General features: G+C 35.2%; 1 protein-coding gene across 1 annotated transcript in view; it reads left to right on the top strand.

Annotated features, from left to right (window-relative positions):
* Nucleotides 1-19,504, top strand: part of LOC111063259 (protein patched) — a 64,939-nt gene that overhangs the window by 23,814 nt on the left and 21,621 nt on the right. The window contains 6 exon segments of the mRNA XM_039421851.1: nucleotides 1,552-1,744; nucleotides 3,347-3,416; nucleotides 6,102-6,205; nucleotides 6,606-6,741; nucleotides 11,819-11,911; nucleotides 19,034-19,155. Coding sequence (XP_039277785.1) covers nucleotides 1,552-1,744; nucleotides 3,347-3,416; nucleotides 6,102-6,205; nucleotides 6,606-6,741; nucleotides 11,819-11,911; nucleotides 19,034-19,155 — 718 coding nt within the window.

The raw sequence follows: 19,504 nt of genomic DNA, 5'->3' as shown, positions 1-19,504 counted from the left end.
ATTTCTTAATTTATTGGATAGAGCAAACAATACAATAGTCGGAAAAGAAAAAACAGGCTATTACCCAAAACTTCTTCAATTTCTCAATTTTGTCTTGAAAATGGTATAATATATGGTTAGGGAAGCCTATGATATGGTTAGGGAAACCCATGATATGGTTAGGGAAACCCATGATATGGTTAGGAAAGAAACGTACTATGAATAGGGTTAATCTAGAATTATTCCTTTCCCTCATTTCTCATAGATTTTGACTAGTGGTAGTCAAAAATTACATTCAATATTGAACGCATATTTCGTCCAATTTGAAGACCTTTCATTTCTAACAATAGGGTACCTAACCAACAGTAAATAATGGCTGTGACATGATCTTATTATAATCACTTCTAATTATTGAAAATAAACCCTCAAGATTCAGTTTAATTTATCGACCTATTTCTATTGAAATATAGGCGCATATATGGAGGCATCAATGACAATGGAGTCTGGAGGAGACGTTAAAATGATGAAATAAATGAAATTCTAAAGGGTGAGGATGTGGTACGACTCATCAAATCACAAAGACTGCGCTGGGCTGGTCATTTCGAGAGAATGGCGTATCATCGAATGCCAAAAGCAATAATTTATTTATAAGGCCCGGATGGAGGGTAGAAGACGACAAGGGAGGCCATGCAATCGATGGAGAGATGAAGTGGAGGATGATCTCCGGAGGATGGGAGACGAAAGGCATGTGACTGTGATGTGTGGAGGGCTCTAGTGCAAGAGGCTAAAGCTCACATCTTTATAGCTGTAATGCCAGAAGAAGAAGATCTATTGAAATAGTAAATGAGTTACAATAATTATTCTTGTATATGGTAGGGTTGAATATTACTGTACGATTAAAAAACACTTATTGTCATGGGCTACTTTTAAATTAATAAAACAAAATAAAATCTTATAGCACCCTTTATTTAAAAAAAAAACTTTAAAATAGTTGAACAACTAGTTTCGGTGATAATACACCATCATCAGGTTATAAAAACAAAATTTTTCAACTATTTTAAAGTTTTATTAAAAATAAAGGGTGTTTTTTTTATTTCATAACCTGACGATGGTGTAATATCACCGAAACTAGTTGTTCAACTATTTTAAAGTTTTTTAAAAATAAAGTGTGCTATAAGATTTTATTTTGTTTTATTAATTTTACTGTACGATTGTATGCCTACTTCTGTTTGTATACATACCGGGAAATTGCCCTTGTACATTCTAACGAGTCGTGTTGCCCTATAAGGTAGAGTGAATATTATTTAAAATATTATTGTATTGTACTATTTTACGTCCACTTCTGTCTGTAAACGTACTCTTGGATTTATCTACCGGAAAATCAATCCAAAATTGAAAATAAACCTCAATTTTCTGTTCCCCTATTTATCGATGTGATCTAATGATATGAATGAGTTTGAATAATATTGTGGTATATGAAAATAGTTGGTTATTAGATTATACTGAATCAGTATTCTTTGAGATATATTGAAGTGAATGGGTTTTGATGTTTGTTGTAAATGGTTGTTTCAGAGGGAGGTCGACTGGAAAGTGAGCTGAAATACACGGCCACAGCGCTGGGCGAATCAGGTGGCAGCAACACGCATCAGCTGCTGATTCAGACGCCCGTCGATCCGGCAGCCAACCTTCTCCACCCCAACGCCCTTCTCAACCACCTGCAGGTGCTCAGGGCCGCTTCTAGTGTCACCGTTCACCTATTTGATATGTTAGTACCTCTTTCTCGTTCAATTCATCATTCTAACTGCTTCTAACAGTTGATTTGAATCTGTACTGTAATAATGTCTCATTAAACTGTTTCTAACAGTTGATTTGAATCTGTAATGTAATACTCTCTCATTCATTTCATCATTAAACTGCTTCTAACAGTTGATTTGAATCTGTAATGTAATACTCTCTCATTCATTTCATCATTAAACTGCTTCTAACAGTTGATTTGAATCTGTAATGTAATACTCTCTCATTCATTTCATCATTAAACTGCTTCTAACAGTTGATTTGAATCTGTAATGTAATACTCTCTCATTCATTTCATCATTAAACTGCTTCTAACAGTTGATTCAAATCCGTGATGCTATATTCTCTCATTCTATTCATCATTAAACTGCTTCTAACAGTTGATTTGAATCTGTAATGTAATACTCTCTCATTCAGTTCATCATTAAACAGCTTCTAACAGTTGATTTGAATCTGTAATGTAATACTCTCCCATTCAGTTCATCATTAAACAGCTTCTAACAGTTGATTTGAATCTGTAATGTAATACTCTCTCATTCATTTCATTATTAAACTGCTTCTAATAGTTGATTCAAATCCGTGATGCTATTATTCTCTAATTATATTCATCATTTAACTGCTTCTAACAGTTGAATGAGAGAATATAACATCACGGATTTAAATCAACTGCTTCTAACAGTTAGAAGCAGTTGATTTAAATCAACTGTTAGAAGCAGTTGATTCTAATCAACTGTTAAAAGCAGTTGATTCTAATCAACTGTTAAAAGCAGTTGATTCTAATCAACTGTTAGAAGCAGTTGATTCTAATCAACTGTTAGAAGCAGTCTCATTCTCATCATTAAACTGCTTCCAGCAGGTGATTTAAATGTGTGATATGATACTTTCTCATTCAATTCATCATTAAACTGCTTTCAAGAGTTAATTTGGATCTGCAATGTATTATGTAGTAGTAGTGGTATGAAAACAACAATAATTTCTCTGAATGACAATAAATTGAATCATAGAGAAACTATTATATATAAGTAGTTATTCTGTGGTTACATCCAGATGAGTTTATTTAGACATACCAAATAACATGTAGAGTGAAGAATATATTTTCACAAAACTATTCGAACTGAATTTCTATGTAAATATAAAACTCATTAAGAAGTAAAGCGAGTTAATCATTAAGTTATGTTGTGGAGTAAATTGTATTATAAGGATTTGTGTAAAGATTTTTAGAAATTGACATTATTTTGTTGTAAATAATTCATGTGACTTCTCAAAGGCTACTTTCCAATAGAGAACACAATAAGCATCGGTTGACGAGTGAGGTTCTCGAACCTTTGGATCTTTGAATCCGTCCCTTCAAAAAATTAACATTCAACATTCCAATAGAGATAAATCTCCTAGTCTATAGTATCACAAGCTATTGATATTCGCAAATTTAGCATATGTACTGCCGAAGCAAGTACAGGACCATAAAAGTAAAGGACCATTTAAAGTAACAACAAATATAATATAAGATAGTTGAAATTTTACATAGAACATTAGAATTCTCTGTAAATAGAACATCAATTTCTTTGTTTTTCAGAACTTGGAGACTGAAAGATATATGCCGATCACCAGCAATGCCTAATTTTGACTCTCACTACATAGACCAAGTAAGTTTTTCAATATTTATTGGATAATATTAAAAATATTGATATAATATTAAATATCAATTATGAATAATAATAATTTTATTCACGCGTTTTCCAAATCGTATGAGAATAATACTACGCACGAAATAAAATCGTATAGTCTCTGATTGAATGCATCATCAATGCATGTCTTGTAAGCTCATCGCTGTTTTCCGTTCTTATCGTTTTTTGGTCGTAAAATGTGGCGAGATATGCTTGCATTTAAATTCTAAAACGGGACCGTGCAAGGCCAGTGTGTAGTGTGTATGTGAGACATTCACTCTAGTCTTGCAGGAAAGCCGGAAATCTAGAAGATGCTTATACCCAGAGACCACCCAGCTAGTGACGGGTGACGAGCGTTTGAAATGAACACATTCCTAAATAATTCTCTCATCTCTCACTTTCTCTCTCTCTCTCTCCCTCGTCTTTCAAGTCTCCCCATCAACTCTCACATACACAAAATCCGTTTTCAGTTCTCCAATCATATAACTTGAACCATAGAGAAACTATTATATATAAGTAGTTATTCTGTGGTTACATCCAGATGAGTTTATTTAGACATACCAAATAACATGTAGAGTGAAGAATATATTTTCACAAAACTATTCGAACTGAATTTCTATGTAAATATAAAACTCATTAAGAAGTAAAGCGAGTTAATCATTAAGTTATGTTGTGGAGTAAATTGTATTATAAGGATTTGTGTAAAGATTTTTAGAAATTGACATTATTTTGTTGTAAATAATTCATGTGACTTCTTGAAGGCATCACAATAAGCATCGGTTGACGAGTGAGGTTCTCGAACCTTTGGATCTTTGAATCCGTCCCTTCAAAAAATTAACATTCAACATTCCAATAGAGATAAATCTCCTAGTCTATAGTATCACAAGCTATTGATATTCGCAAATTTAGCATATGTACTGCCGAAGCAAGTACAGGACCATAAAAGTAAAGGACCATTTAAAGTAACAACAAATATAATATAAGATAGTTAAAATTTTACATAGAACATTAGAATTCTCTGTAAATAGAACATCAATTTCTTTGTTTTTCAGAACTTGGAGACTGAAAGATATATGCCGATCACCAGCAATGCCTAATTTTGACTCTCACTACATAGACCAAGTAAGTTTTTCAATATTTATTGGATAATATTAAAAATATTGATATAATATTAAATATCAATTATGAATAATAATAATTTTATTCACGCGTTTTCCAAATCGTATGAGAATAATACTACGCACGAAATAAAATCGTATAGTCTCTGATTGAATGCATCATCAATGCATGTCTTGTAAGCTCATCGCTGTTTTCCGTTCTTATCGTTTTTTGGTCGTAAAATGTGGCGAGATATGCTTGCATTTAAATTCTAAAACGGGACCGTGCAAGGCCAGTGTGTAGTGTGTATGTGAGACATTCACTCTAGTCTTGCAGGAAAGCCGGAAATCTAGAAGATGCTTATACCCAGAGACCACCCAGCTAGTGACGGGTGACGAGCGTTTGAAATGAACACATTCCTAAATAATTCTCTCATCTCTCACTTTCTCTCTCTCTCTCTCTCTCCCTCGTCTTTCAAGTCTCCCCATCAACTCTCACATACACAAAATCCGTTTTCAGTTCTCCAATCATATAACTTGAACCATAAAATTCCCTTTATTCAATTTACCCTCTGCTTTGCCAAACTGAGTTTATTTTATTGCTCTCCAACATTGTTTATTACTCATTGTACCATGAAAGGGTCGTAACATTTCTAATGCCATAGTTTTATCAAGATTATCCTCATACTCCCAAATGGATTCTATCACTTTAAATTGCAAATATCACTGCAATAATACCTTGAAAATTGAGTGGGCTTAGTTTTATATCTTACAAAGTTCATCTACCTTTTCTATATTCCTTTAAAGTTTAGATTATCTTGAGTGAATTCATCCTAAAATCAAACTATCTTTCAATATTATGTAGCGCATCTCCTTACATAGAATTATTCCCAGTGAATCTTTAATCTATCACTAAATATAAATTGTAAATATTACTGCAATAATACCTTGAAATTCATTCGGCTTAGTTTTATATTTTACGAAGTTCATCTACCTTTTCTTTAAGTTTCCTTTTCTTAAAAGTTTAGATTATCATGAGTGAATTCATCGTATAATAAAAACATTTTTTAATATTATGTAGCGCATCTCCTTGCATACAATTATTCCCTGTGAATCTTTAATCTATCACTAAATATAGAATCAAATTACTTGTTATAAGCCTTCCTTAGAAATTAAATTGTATTCAAATAATTTATACTTCAAATAAAAATGTTGAGAAATTTAATAAAACATTTTGAATTCCAGAAAGTTATCTGAAAATAAAGCCTTTTACTTACTTGAGGAATATCGGAGTACCTAATTTGAATGTAATATAAATATGCGTTATCGTGTATGATTTTCTATCTAATTGTGTGTATTTTTAAAATTATGACTTATCTATTGCTCTTGTTGTAGCCTGAAGGTTAATAAAATGAATTTCGAATCTTGAATCTTGAAGCACTGTAGCATGGTCCCCCTTCTTTATTCATTTGTACCTCTTTTCTCCTGCATTAGTAGGTTGATCTACTACTAATAATGATTGGGCATTTCATGGTTAATAATTGATAATTTTTTTCTTCTTTCACAGATATTTGATAAGGTTATACCGTGTACTATAATCACTCCTCTAGACTGCTTCTGGGAAGGATCAAAACTTCTTGGTCCAGAACCTGAAAATCCTGTCAATATACCGTAAGTAATAATTGATCTCTCTCATGAATATTCATACATACTTATCTATTTTTTAAATTAGAATTCTATGGACAGAAAGAAGTTATAATATGATAATGATAAATGTTATATAATTGAGGAGATCTTTTAAAGTATTGATACTTGATCATTAACTAACGAATTACAGATTGATTAATATATCCATAGTTTTATCAAGATTATCTTCATTCTCCCAAATGGATTCTATCACTTTAAATTGCAAATATTACTGCAATACTTTTTACAGCATTTTTTGTGCTTTTTCAAAATATACAACTCATGTATATTCTGTCTGATCTCTATTTTGTAATATCGATTTTAGAATAAGAATTTACCCAAGCATTATTTCAGCTTTTAATATCATCTTCTTATTTTTTTCCAGTAATATAGGACCAAATACTCGCTGGACGAATTTGAATCCACAAAAAATGGTGCAGATGATGAAGGCTTCATCGAGGGAAGATTTAAATTACAACTCACAATTCCCATACGAATCGCTGGAACAACTCATGAAAAGGGTAAGTTGTCAGCTCTACTAAATTGCATGTATAAATGAAATGAAACAAATATTTGAATATTTAAGTTGTATTGAAACACTGGATTAAAATTTGTTTGGTTGATCACAATAGCACAATAGGCTACTATACTCCGTACAAAATTACTTTGGACTTAGGAGGGACATGCGCAGCAGAGAAGGTAGGGTTACAACGGCGGCGATGCTACAGTTCTGAACCGGCCAGCGTTCTCTAATTTCTAGTGAGTATTCAAGGGCTCATGTTAAACTTAAAGAGTTTCCTCTCTGAAAGCCTTCAGTTGACTGACTAATCGACAAATTGGCAACTGCGCTTCTACATATGACTCTATCCATCACAGTAAATAAGAGAAGACAGTTTTGGGCTATGCCTGTTGTCTTCTCCCAATCATATTATATATTATAACTAGCGGGTAACCCGTGCTCCGCAAGGGTCTATTTTAAAATTTGACCGAGTGGAATCTTGAAGAATTTGAAGTAGGCCTATAACCATCCTCGGTTAATTAAGAATATATATGCAAAATTTCAAGTCAATTTCAGTCCAGTAGTTTAGATGTGATGATGCGTCAAACTTAATTCTCCTATCCCGTACGTGTTTAAGCCAGTTCTTCTCTTTATTACAGAACGTATAGATTAAGTTCTTCAACTTACTAACATAATAAAGTGACTCAATGACATACGGTAGTGAGGTATGGACAATGACCAAGAATGACTCGTGAAATTCGTAACTCAAATCTTGTTTAGCTTCCTCAACTTAATGCCAACCTATCAAAATTGGACTGGTTGGTTATTAATTTAGTTACCAATATCAACCATTTTGTTTCTAAGAGGTAGTCTCTCTAGATTATAGTTCTATATTAACATATGGTTTGCACATTTCAATTATAATGCCCCATGACTGAAATTTGAACATTATTTCTGAAAAATATAGAAGGAAAATTGAAATTTGGGCTTCAAGGTGCACGAGATTGATATTTTTGTAATCTATGTGCAAAATTTGGAGATCTAAATCATTCCCGTTTTTCCGGTATGCAATCCACAAGTTGACATGTTTTGATGCGAACAAACACAACCCTACTCTCTCTTATTATAATAGACTACTAGCAGGTAACCCGTGCTTCGCAAGGGTTTTTCTTAAAACTTGACGTAATGAAATCTAGAAGAATTCAAAATAGCCTATGTACAGTGAGTCAGTCATTCTATCAGGGCTCGAATAATTTTGAAATTTTAATTGAATAAAAATGGAAGAATATAATTTCTCTATGTAAATAACAACACCTTCATTGAAAGACATATTAACTGCATGCGTTTTCATATTGCCAATACAACATTGATGAAACTGTAGACGTTTATTTAGCATTTATCTCAAACTGTTCTAGCTGAAAAAATAATAATCCATGCCAAGTGTAGGCCTAAACATTGCATCAGGAAAACGAAGTCTCAAAACTATGTTTTTCAGGTAGAAAGCAATATAGAAACAGATGTTCCTTTTTTAATTTCGACCATAAAATGATTTAGTGATTTTTTAATGAAATCGAATGTACCATTAATGAAATTTAAACATTAATTCTGAGAAATCTAGAAGGAAAATTAAAATTTGGGCTTCCAGGTGCACGAGATTGATATTTTTAGAATCTATTTGCAAAATTTGGAGATCGAAATCATTCCCGTTTTTCCGGTATGCAATCCACAAGTTGACATGTTTTGATGCGAACAAACGAACACACGAACAAACACAACCCTACTCTCTCTTATTATATAGATGATTTGCGAATAAAATAAATAAATAATTAAATAATAAATGGCTGATCTCTCTCCATTTCTCAGCGCCGCATAATCCTCCATGTCAAAAGTTATTTTGTACGGAGTATAGTACATTTGTTTGTTGCTCTCAGTTGTTCCACGGTAGAGAATGGAGTCTTCCTTGTCTTCCTGGTAGTTGTATCGAACACTGATAGATAGAACTTTATTTCCGTTAGTGGCTTCTCTTTTCTGTGTTCCGCAAGTAACTTTGTATCAGCAGCCTCAGCTCTGCCATTCCTTTTTCATCTGCTTGTCATTTCCGATGCGTCAAGCCAACCGATTAATTTTCAGTTTGCCGCATCCGCGCCGACAAAGGAGACTTTTCCACCTTTTCTTCTTCGACTTCTCTTTCTTTTCTTTTCTTCATCTTCTCTCTCACTCTCCGCAACCTATTCTTGCAACAGTTCACGCTCCATAAAGAGGAGGCCTTTTTAACTCAGCAGTGTTGTTGCCTCCTATGCGGCACTGAGAATCTGTTCAACCGAACATCTTGCTTATTCACGACCTTCCTGGAATGTCACACTGGGCGAAAATGTTACGTGGAAACCATGCTTTAGGTGTACCATTCCTTTACAAGCCAGTGAATCCGAAAAGTATAGCTTATGGCTTTCTCGTGGTATTGAAACTATTGAAATGCTCTCATAATTACAAAGAACTTTGGTACCTAGTCTCAAGGTGGTGGTGTAGTTGTTAAGGTGTCTAGTTGAGAGAATTCCTGGTAGTTGCAGCAAACACTGATAGATAGTTAGTGGCTTCTCTTTTTTGTGTTTCGCAAGTAACTTAGTATTAGATTCTACTCTGCCATTCTTTTAATAAGTTTCACCAGTTAAATCCCCGTCATACAAAATGAGAGGAATCTACCAGTATTAATCTACCAGTATCAAACAAAATAAGAGCATTGTATTGTTATTGAGAAACACATTAAATTTTAATATAGGCTACTATTACAGTTTGAAACACCAAGAAATCGTACTTATGAAAAATAATTTCCAACTCGATGTAATACGGTGAATATTACTCCCGTTGCATCTAGAAAACTCACTTTAACCACCCAAAATTTGTATTTTTCAACTGTTATAGTAGTGTTTCATGACTTGCGCCTTGAACTATTATAAAAATTTACGTCCCATAGTGAGGTCCACGTCATAATGTCAGTGTTTCATTATCAATGGTATTGCTACACTTGTCTATCATTCAACTAAGCGGATAGTGCTATCTCTTTCTCGCTTTGCTCTGTTGTCAGATCGTCTTTTAACAATGTAGAATTAATAATCAATATTATCAAATATTTCATCTTAGTTAGGGAAATTCATTATGAAATTATTGAAAAATATCATTTCATGCTTAATAAAATATAATAATTGATTATTTTAAACGAGAATGAACCGTTAATATTACATCAATAAACCTGTACCAGCTACCATCTATATCTATCAGCTGCTATCCTTGTCTATCATTCAACAAAGCAGACAGCGCTATCTCTTTCTCGCTTTGCTCTGTTGCCAGATCGTCTTTTAACAATGTAGAATTGATAACAAAATATTCCATTTCAATATTATGAAAATTCATTAAGAAATTATTGAAAAATATAATTTCATGATTATTTTAAACGAGAATGAACCGTTAATATTACATCAATAAACCTGTACCAGCTACCATCTATATCTATCAGCTGCTATCCTTGTCTATCATTCAACAAAGCAGACAGCGCTATCTCTTTCTCGCTTTGCTCTGTTGCCAGATCGTCTTTTAACAATGTAGAATTGATAACAAAATATTCCATTTCAATATTATGAAAATTCATTAAGAAATTATTGAAAAATATAATATCTTGCTTAATAAAATAAAATTGATTATTTTAAACGAGAATGAACAGTTTATGGAAGGCATTGATTGACAAGACAGAGGATCGGCAACGTTTTTCTTCTATCTTTCTCCACTGCGATTATAACGTGGACCTCACTATAGTGTCTTTATTCGCAAGAATTTCAAAAATCCACACAATTCCAAATAAAATCAGTTTAGCTCCTCCAAAAACCAAATCATAGACTAAAAAAACAATCTTGAATCTGTGACCAAATATACAAATCTCAATTGAAGGTATAGCTCATGGGTGGACAGTTTCCAAAGACAGCATTTAAAATGTAAATACACGGGCAGTTTCTGTGACATTCTTGATCATTGATGGCTGTTGTCAGCATTTCAAAGTGGTCTTAATGATTGATTCAGGAGCTGCTCTTAATGCGCAGATTGGATTTGTTTGTCGGCGGTTCGGTTGAGTGTATTTGTCAGTGTTGACTGCGAGCAGAAGTCTGGACGTTGTCCAATTGGCAGTGGTCAGGCGTCGGCGCCGCCGTTTATTCCTGTACAAAATGATAATAATTGAGTCCAGCCAGAGCAACAGCTGCCAAAATAACGTAGCCAACGCTATAAAATTGCAATTCATTCACGTTCATTGTGACTATTCCGAACGCTGCTTGCAAACAAACACACCGAATGATTGAACGTTGAATTGTGTGCCATCTATTGATGCATTGCCAATTGTTGATGGCTGATTAAGCTCTTGATTAAGCTTTTATTGCTGCGATCATAAATCAATCTTTGGTTCAGATTCTGGCTTCATATTTTTTAAAATTTCCATTATCTATCGAAAAATTGAGTTGTATGAGGATACCAAAGAAAACTCATTACTATTACAACAGTTATAACATTGAAACTTATTCGATTTGTGATAATAAGAATTCGAAAATTTAAGTGAATGTATGGAATAATCTGACATACAACATATTCTGTCATTTTGCTTCTTATGAAACAAGATAAATTCACTTGAACAACAGAGCCACCTAATCTAGTACTATAGTTCCATATACCCTGATCTCATACCTACAATAACAGCACTATGCATAGGCTACACATACCCACACTAGCACAGCTCACACTGCCTGCTCGATCTTGACATAACATTATCCAATAGTATCTAATAATAATACTAGTATATAATTCAGTATCCTATTATATAGTTCCTTGTTTTTATAATCATTCCGCATTGTAGGGAAACCAATAATTTTTCCATTTCTTGAAGTAATCAACGTTTCATAATCTTGCATGTGTTATAAATAAATGAATATAATTTTATTGTCATTCAACTGATCATAGTTACAGACAACGTCATATTATGAAACCAGCAGAACTACTCAATAACTTCTAGAACACTATTCAATTACTTAAGAACTAATAATCCAATATTGTATTTTCTACAGGCGGGTATCAGTACAGGTTACCAGGAAAAACCCTGTCTCAACCCATACGACAGCGAATGTCCTGAAACTGCTCCCAACAAACGCTCTGGAATGGTGAGTTGCACGATGTTTTCCATATCTAGGCTATTTATTTATTTACAACAAAAATGGAAAATCCCAAAAATTGCTCCCCAATCAAGAAAGTTACAATAACACTATTCTTTCTTATTCAACTCTTTTTATTATAGAAGCTCTATAATTGTTTATTGCCATCATTCTCATTATAGCATTCTTTTTAGTTTGGAATTGAAGCAAACATCATCCTAATCTAATTAATGATATATCAACTCTAGTGCATTCATACCATAGAGAAACGATAGCGTAGGTAGATATCCCATGGTATAGGGCGTTTATGTCACAACTTTTACTGTTATCCCAAGCCGATAGTTCACGTAGTTCTTTCCTATGCAGCTGTGTGACGCTGGTAGTCTCTCAAATTGTGCCGTTCATACACTATCACCCCAACAAAACAGTAAAAATTACAATAATCGACAGTAATCGGCTTGAGATAACAGTAAAAGTTGCGACATAAATTCCCTATACCATGGAATATCTACTTACGCTATTGTTTCTCTATGTTCATACTGTGAAATTTCCAGGCAATTCACATTGATTTCACATGAATTTTAGTGGTTATTCCAAGTCTAGTTTATAAAGGTGTGGGTCATGCTGATGACCTTATTTAGAGAATAATAGAGCTCTACAAAATGGCGTTCGTTAGTCCAGGACCTACCAATTAGCAATTTAAATCTAGTACAAGTAGTATCACAGTTGCATTCAAAACTATTCAACTGCATCATAAAACTACAAAATGCTCTCTAAACATTATGTTGATGTAAACAAAACACGAAACCTAGTCCTAAAATAGGGTTATTCCGTACGAAATTCCACAGTTATGCAACGTGGTGGTCTCGTATTCTGAACGAAACTATTGTTTGCTGAATGCCTCTAAAAGGTGTTAGGAAGGCCTATTCTTCGGTGCTGCATTTGTATACACTTCAATATTGACATTGTTTTACTTTTTCTAAGCTACTGATCTTGGGTGGCAGAGGCTCTTTCTATTTGGAATGTGTCCCATCCTATGATAACAGGGAAGGTTTCTGTGACCTGGTCTCTCGCCATGTGTACTGTCCTCGTATTGAGGAGTCCTACAACAATGGATGGTATAGTGGCGAAGTGAGCCTGTGTCCTGCACCGCCCATGGAGCCAAATAAATGATCCTTCAAGAATGATGCCTTACTTGGAGGTGGTCTCAACTGATCATTGGACCTCTCCAAATCGCTGCCCGCTGCTTGCTCCTTTTTGCCACGCAACTCTAATCATTGTCTACATCTCTCTCGCTCCTACTTCTGATTATTGTCCACTTCTCTCTTTCTCCCACTCGGCCGGCCTTGATCGTAATATTCCTTCTCATACGATCCCATCAATCAAAAGTGGATTAAAGAGATTGAAATGGATTAGAATGGACAGTATGTTATTTTAGTCTATTCAAATACTCTTGATTATATGGTGTGTGGTGATCAGAGAGGGAAATGAAGATATGATAGATAGATAAATGACTTTTATTTACACTTTACAATAAAAGTGATGTAGGCGAAATTGAGGCAATAGAAGCCCCCTCTTCCATTTAACTCACGATGATTAGTTACATAAAAATAATAATATACATTACAATTATATTATGAGTAATTACAAATAATATGATGAGAGAGTAAGAAAAGTAGATGAATATTCTGTGAACGATTATGAAAAATGTATTACAGTATTTACAAAGTGATACAGTATTTACTTGCACGTGATTAGTAGACGCGTTTCGAGCATCCTCGGCTCTCTAACCTAAGTTCCATTACTCTCCTTTTCCACTGATTTCAAGTTTCAAAAATCAATCTGATGATTATGATTTCAAATAATATTATGAAATCTATTCATTAAAAAACAAAAAAAGAACTGGGAAAAAGAAACATCCAATAAGTTCATAATGTTCAATTTTTATCTTCTTTCTTATTTCAATCCTCTAACAATTCCCTTTTGAAAATTGAAATCCCCTCATAGATTGGTATCTGCTTCAAAATTCTAATCGATTATACTCAGAGCCATTTGAATAATTTACGTTTAACGCTTATCTACGATAAAATAAAATCATGATTGCATATAACATGCTTCTTTCCAAGCTCAAACAGCTGATCTATCTCAGTTTAAACAGTGATTGTGCATTATGAGCCAAACCAGGACTTCCTAGAGTCCTGGACAAACTATCTTATTTGACTGGTAGGTTCAAATTGATCCCTTTGAAAGGTTTCACCACCACTTTTTGTGTAGTTGAGACGTTGATATTGTGGTAATTATTCATATTGAATGAAAAAGACCAAGAAATTGTCAAAAAACCACTGATTTATTGATAATTAGAAAGACCGGTTTCGGTTATTACACCATTGTCAATCTCTGTTGAAGAGATTTCACCGGTTTCACCACCATACAGACATATTGTTGTTTGTGGAATAGATGACTATGATCGGAGAAAACTTCTATACATACTCTTGATCAGAGAAAATGTCTCTTCTTTAGTAAATTGTTTATTCTATGCTATGATCGTTTACATATAGCATAGTAGAGCTATACAACATACAGATAGTTTGTGAAATAGGTGACTATGAACATCCACATGTATATATCACATCCTAAACGCATTCCAGTGCTTGTGGAAGGCTGCTGCTATCAATCGCATACCATCTAATGAACCAGAATCGCGAGTGATCGTGAGCCAAGGCAGGGGCACATTACCTGTGCTGTACCCTCCACAACACGGTGATGGTAGCGCGATTTATTACGGCCTACAGGGAAAGAATGCATGCTGGTCAGATAGCTTTATTATTGGTGTCATGAAGGAAGGGTCCGACGTCCGAGTTTGTGAGATGGAGAGATGGAATGACGGATGAGATGGAGTGAGATGAAGCGATCTACTACAGAGACAGAGAGAATGACAGAGAATCTAGAGAGAGTTTGTGTGTGTGTGAGAGAGAGGGGATGAATAAAAGTGAGAGAGGATGATAAAGTGACTGAGAGAGATGAGATAGTGACTGCGAGAGTGGAATAAAGAGAGAGAGAGAGTGTGAGAGAAATGAAGAGAAGATGAGATAGGGTGAGTGGAATTGAGAGAGGAAGAGATAGAGTGAGAGAAATTGAGAGAGGAAGAGATAGAGAGATAGTGAGAGAGATGAGATAGTGACTGCGAGAGTGGAATAAAGAGAGAGAGTGTGAGAGAAATGAAGAGAAGATGAGATAGGGTGAGTGAAATTGAGAGAGGAAGAGATAGATTGAGAGAAATTGAGAGAGGAAGATATAGAGAGAGACAGAGAAATGAGAGAGGACGAAACGTAGCGATCCAAATGGAGATGTTACGGTGAATGAAGATCCACCAGCCAGTCAGACCCTGGGTGGTCCGTCATTATCAGAGAAGCATTGGCGGCCCAGCTAGCCCGATTCACATGCGTCCTTTTTCTCTTTCTCTTCTCCTCTTCTCTCCTTCTTTAGCGCAATAAATATCGGCCGTTTCGCATTCTGCTCCTGTCATTTCCGCTGCTCTTTCTCTCTCTTACTCTTACTAAATCAGCCGTCTTCCTTCCTTATTGACAAAACAAACCTGATTAGAATGAGACTGTCAATAGTCGTCATCCCTGCCACACACGACTCGACTAGTTCATATGTGGAATACGTAATATAAAGCATGTCAATTGCGTCCGCTTCTGTTTTTGTAGATCGGTTTATGTAGAACGAGCGCATTGACATTCTTGAACGTACCCTATTTGATTTTGATTAGTTTGTGAATTGTTCCGAAAGAATGCGTAGAAAAACTGATGACTTGGAATTTTGTATGTAAACAGAGAAAACGTTAACTTGCCATTTCTGGAAAAGAATGAAGTGTGTAAACAACGCTACCTTAATTCAATAAATACGGATTTATAGAGAGAGATTTAGACCACCTGGTAGAATTCTTATAACTTACAAAACTCGAGAAAATGTATGAATATGGCGAAATTTCTTCCCTGCAAAACATATTATTTTATTAAAGCAGACTTGGCGAATTGCTATAAATATTGCAAATTAATTGCGTATTCAAGACAATCCTTTCTAAGAAATTTATTGTCAGTTTTCATTGGAGAATGAAGTTATTCTAAATTTCGGAGAAAAGCCTGCAGGGAATCAAAACTATACTGTATATACTAGGGTGAAATTTGAAAGACATTTGGATGAATAAATTTGTCATTGAATATTGCTTGGATATTGAGGTTTGGGTTTAACTACACGTCATATTTTTTATGTCAAGATAATGCAATTTTTTTCTTTGTGGTGATTCGATTATGTATGAAGTCATACAGCCGTGGATGTTGGAACGTTGAAAGCATTCGTAGATCCAGCCGTTGGAAACTCCACTAGATTAATCCATCAAAGTGTCTCGGCTGGTACGAAATTGTTAATTTCATCTGGAATGATGGATGTCGACAGATCTGACAAAATTGATGTCTCAGGCCAGCAGACATCTTCATCCACCGATTACCAGCTTCTCCGAAGGCGCTGGAAATTTAATAGGTTCTGCAGCAGCGGAGGCGTTGATCGGAACGAACGCGTGAAAGAGATCAGAGAGTGAGTGAGAAGGGTGGTGGTTGGAAAGAGAGGGAACGAGTGAAAGTGGTGAGGGAGGGAAGAGACCACAAATGGAGACATTATGGCGATTGTGAAGCAGTCAGGCAACCGTCGGAACCGTCCTTCACCTGGCCGCGAGTCGCCCGATTCACAGTCGGCCACTTTCGTTTTTCGCCCGGCTGCAATCTGTGTGGTCCTTGCTTCGATCCCCGCCGACTGACGATCCCAACTACACGAAATAGTTCTTTTTTCTTCTCCATACTGTTCGTGCCAGATGTAACGAAAAACGACGACGAGAGAAAAAAAACGCCGACATGATTCACATGAATAATTCATGAGTGTCCGTCCGAGAAAACAAAACTTTTAATTTGCCGGCCCAAGATAAATACCTCCATTCCCCAATCAGTCGGCTTATAATTATCGATCTTTAAGGTCAATTTAACCGTCTTGCTTTGCCGCACCAAACAACACAGGCCGACCACTTAATCGCTGCCTGCCGCAGTGGCGCCTCCCCCCTCCTCCTCCTCCTCCTCCTCTGCCAACTCTCAAAATCATCATCATTCTTCAAATATGACTCGCCCTGCAGATCAATTCTGAAGCAGCTGCTGCCTGATCACTAATGTCTTATTCTTGTCAAACACTGTTTCAGTTTCTTTAGCCGTGAAGCTTGTACCACAGATCAACCCTTCTCTTATCTCTATTCTTCCTCTCATTGAAGACAGAATTTTAGAGAAGTTTGCCTCTCCCATCATATGAATATCCTCTCATGAAAGGTAGAATTTTAGAGAAGTTTGCTTCTTCTTATTAAAGGCAGAATTTTACATAAATTTTCCTTCCCATTATATAAATGTTTCAATGATATTTATTTCATGAAACGCTTGTATTAAGCGGTATGTGTGGTTATAAAGGAACTGTAGGGTTTACAGAAAAAATAATAGGCAATATTCAAGAGAAATGAATAATACTATATTCGTTTGTCTCTGCTAGTATAGTGTAATCTGAATCTATGAATCTAGTGTGATCTGAAGTTATGAGACGGCTTCTTGATGATGAAGCGATCTGGTCCCAACCCATTAGATGCAGCATTGATCGCTTGCATCAACATACCATCGAAAGAAGTTCGAGGAATTGGGTTGTCACCAAGGAGATTGGTTCAGTGTGAGGTCTTGATGTCTTTATTTATATTGAGACAGGCATTGTATGGCGGGGTGGGCCGGCGGGCTCCGTTGCCCCAGTGCGTGACTGATGTGGGCAAGTAGTCTTCTTGGAAAAAGAAACGTCTTTGTGTCCAGTTCGGGGAGGAGGAGCATAGTCAAGCATAGCTGAATGCATTTACTCCACACACACTAGCCGCCTGCTGGTGTGTGTGTGTGCGTGCGCGCGTTTGTATTGTGTACTGGCTTTTTCATTCTTCCTACGCCAGCAAGGTAATATTTCAACTTTTAACGGCTTTCGGCCGAAAAAATCTTGAAGTCATATTTTAGGATTTAAAGAAAGAATAGCGCGGCCAACGTCGTGTGCGGTAACCTTTCCAGCTGTAAATTCGCCTCATCCCTTTCAATAATCCTTGTATGTAGTCTCCTGCTACAATTGCTGCTTGCCCAATGCCCGACCGCTTTTGTGCGTAGGCTGCAGAACAACATGTATGTAAATGACGAACTGAACACGATTGAAAGTTGGCTTGGTTCTGGGACGATATCTGTTGTTGTGGGTCCTATAGGATAGTGACATCTCTGAAAAATATTTGAAATCTTCATTTATTACAAGAAATATTGCTTCTCTGTAGCACAAGGTTGTACATCGTTCATGAACATATTTCAGTAGCTTTGAATCTGTAACAAATGTATGCAAAAGAGTGTGTGTTCAAATAAAGCACTGTTGTCTTGATTATTTATCGTGTACAATATATTGTTGTATTGTACTGCTGGACAAAATTCTTGTAGCTAGTTTGTACCTGAATGTAATAAACAATGAAAACTCGATATTCATACTATGGAAAGGCATGCTGATAAAATTAAATTCACTTTCAAAATGTATGTTGTTCTATACAGAGGACTAGCATGATTGATTTCACGTCACTGATCACTAAATCACGTTTAAATATTTACATTTTTATGTTTTTTTGTTCTTTGATGAATTATATAGTTTTTGAAGCATTATCAAAACCTTTATTACTCGACTAGATCCATTCATTTTATTCATCTATTATTTTTACAAAAGAGGACTGACCGGGAGAGAAAAACTAAGGATTCTCCTTGTTTTATTTCCCAATTATATCAACAGCTCTCACAGTTCAAATTTTTTTATAGATTATGTGGGGAATAGCTCATTTTTCCAAAGTTGAAAGTTCGATGAGTTCTTGTTGAGGAAAGTTTACTGCAGTTGTTATCAGCTATAGTTGAAGTATATGAACAATGTTCCTTTGATAAAGGTATTGTTTCAATGGAGTTGATTCAGGGTTTATTCAATGAATGTTGGAAATAAAAGTCATGCAAACATAGCATTCTCCTGACCGTTAGCATTTTTGCTTGGCAGATACCAGATGTTGGAGCAGAATTAACCGGTGGTTGTTACGGATTTGCTGCGAATTACATGCACTGGCCTGAGGATCTTATTCTCGGAGGTGTCAAAAGGAATAAAACGGGACATGTGCAAAGGTGAGCTTAAAATATCATAGTTTTAGAACGAAACAGCTATAAGTTAACATATTATTGAGAAGATAATCACTAAAATCAATATTGGAATTTATTCAAATAGCATGAAATAAAAGTGATACGATTTACCACTTGAAAATAAACATTGTGTGTTTGGCTTATGTAATATCTTTCTTTTTTTTGTATAAATACTATCCAATTAATTTGTTATACAGAGTTATCATAAAAGAATGGTGCGGTTTCGAACATGGTTTAAAGAAAAGCCAAATTACTTATAGTTGATGTTGTTTATTCATCTAATTTGTCGTCTCAGGCAGTTTTTTACATAATTGATAAATTTAAATATGTGCGC

This window comes from Nilaparvata lugens, chromosome 2, assembly GCF_014356525.2.
Source record: "Nilaparvata lugens isolate BPH chromosome 2, ASM1435652v1, whole genome shotgun sequence".
NCBI classification, from domain to species: domain Eukaryota; kingdom Metazoa; phylum Arthropoda; class Insecta; order Hemiptera; family Delphacidae; genus Nilaparvata; species Nilaparvata lugens.
Note: the sequence above shows the minus strand (reverse complement) of the source record. Positions and strands in the feature narration are given on the sequence as shown.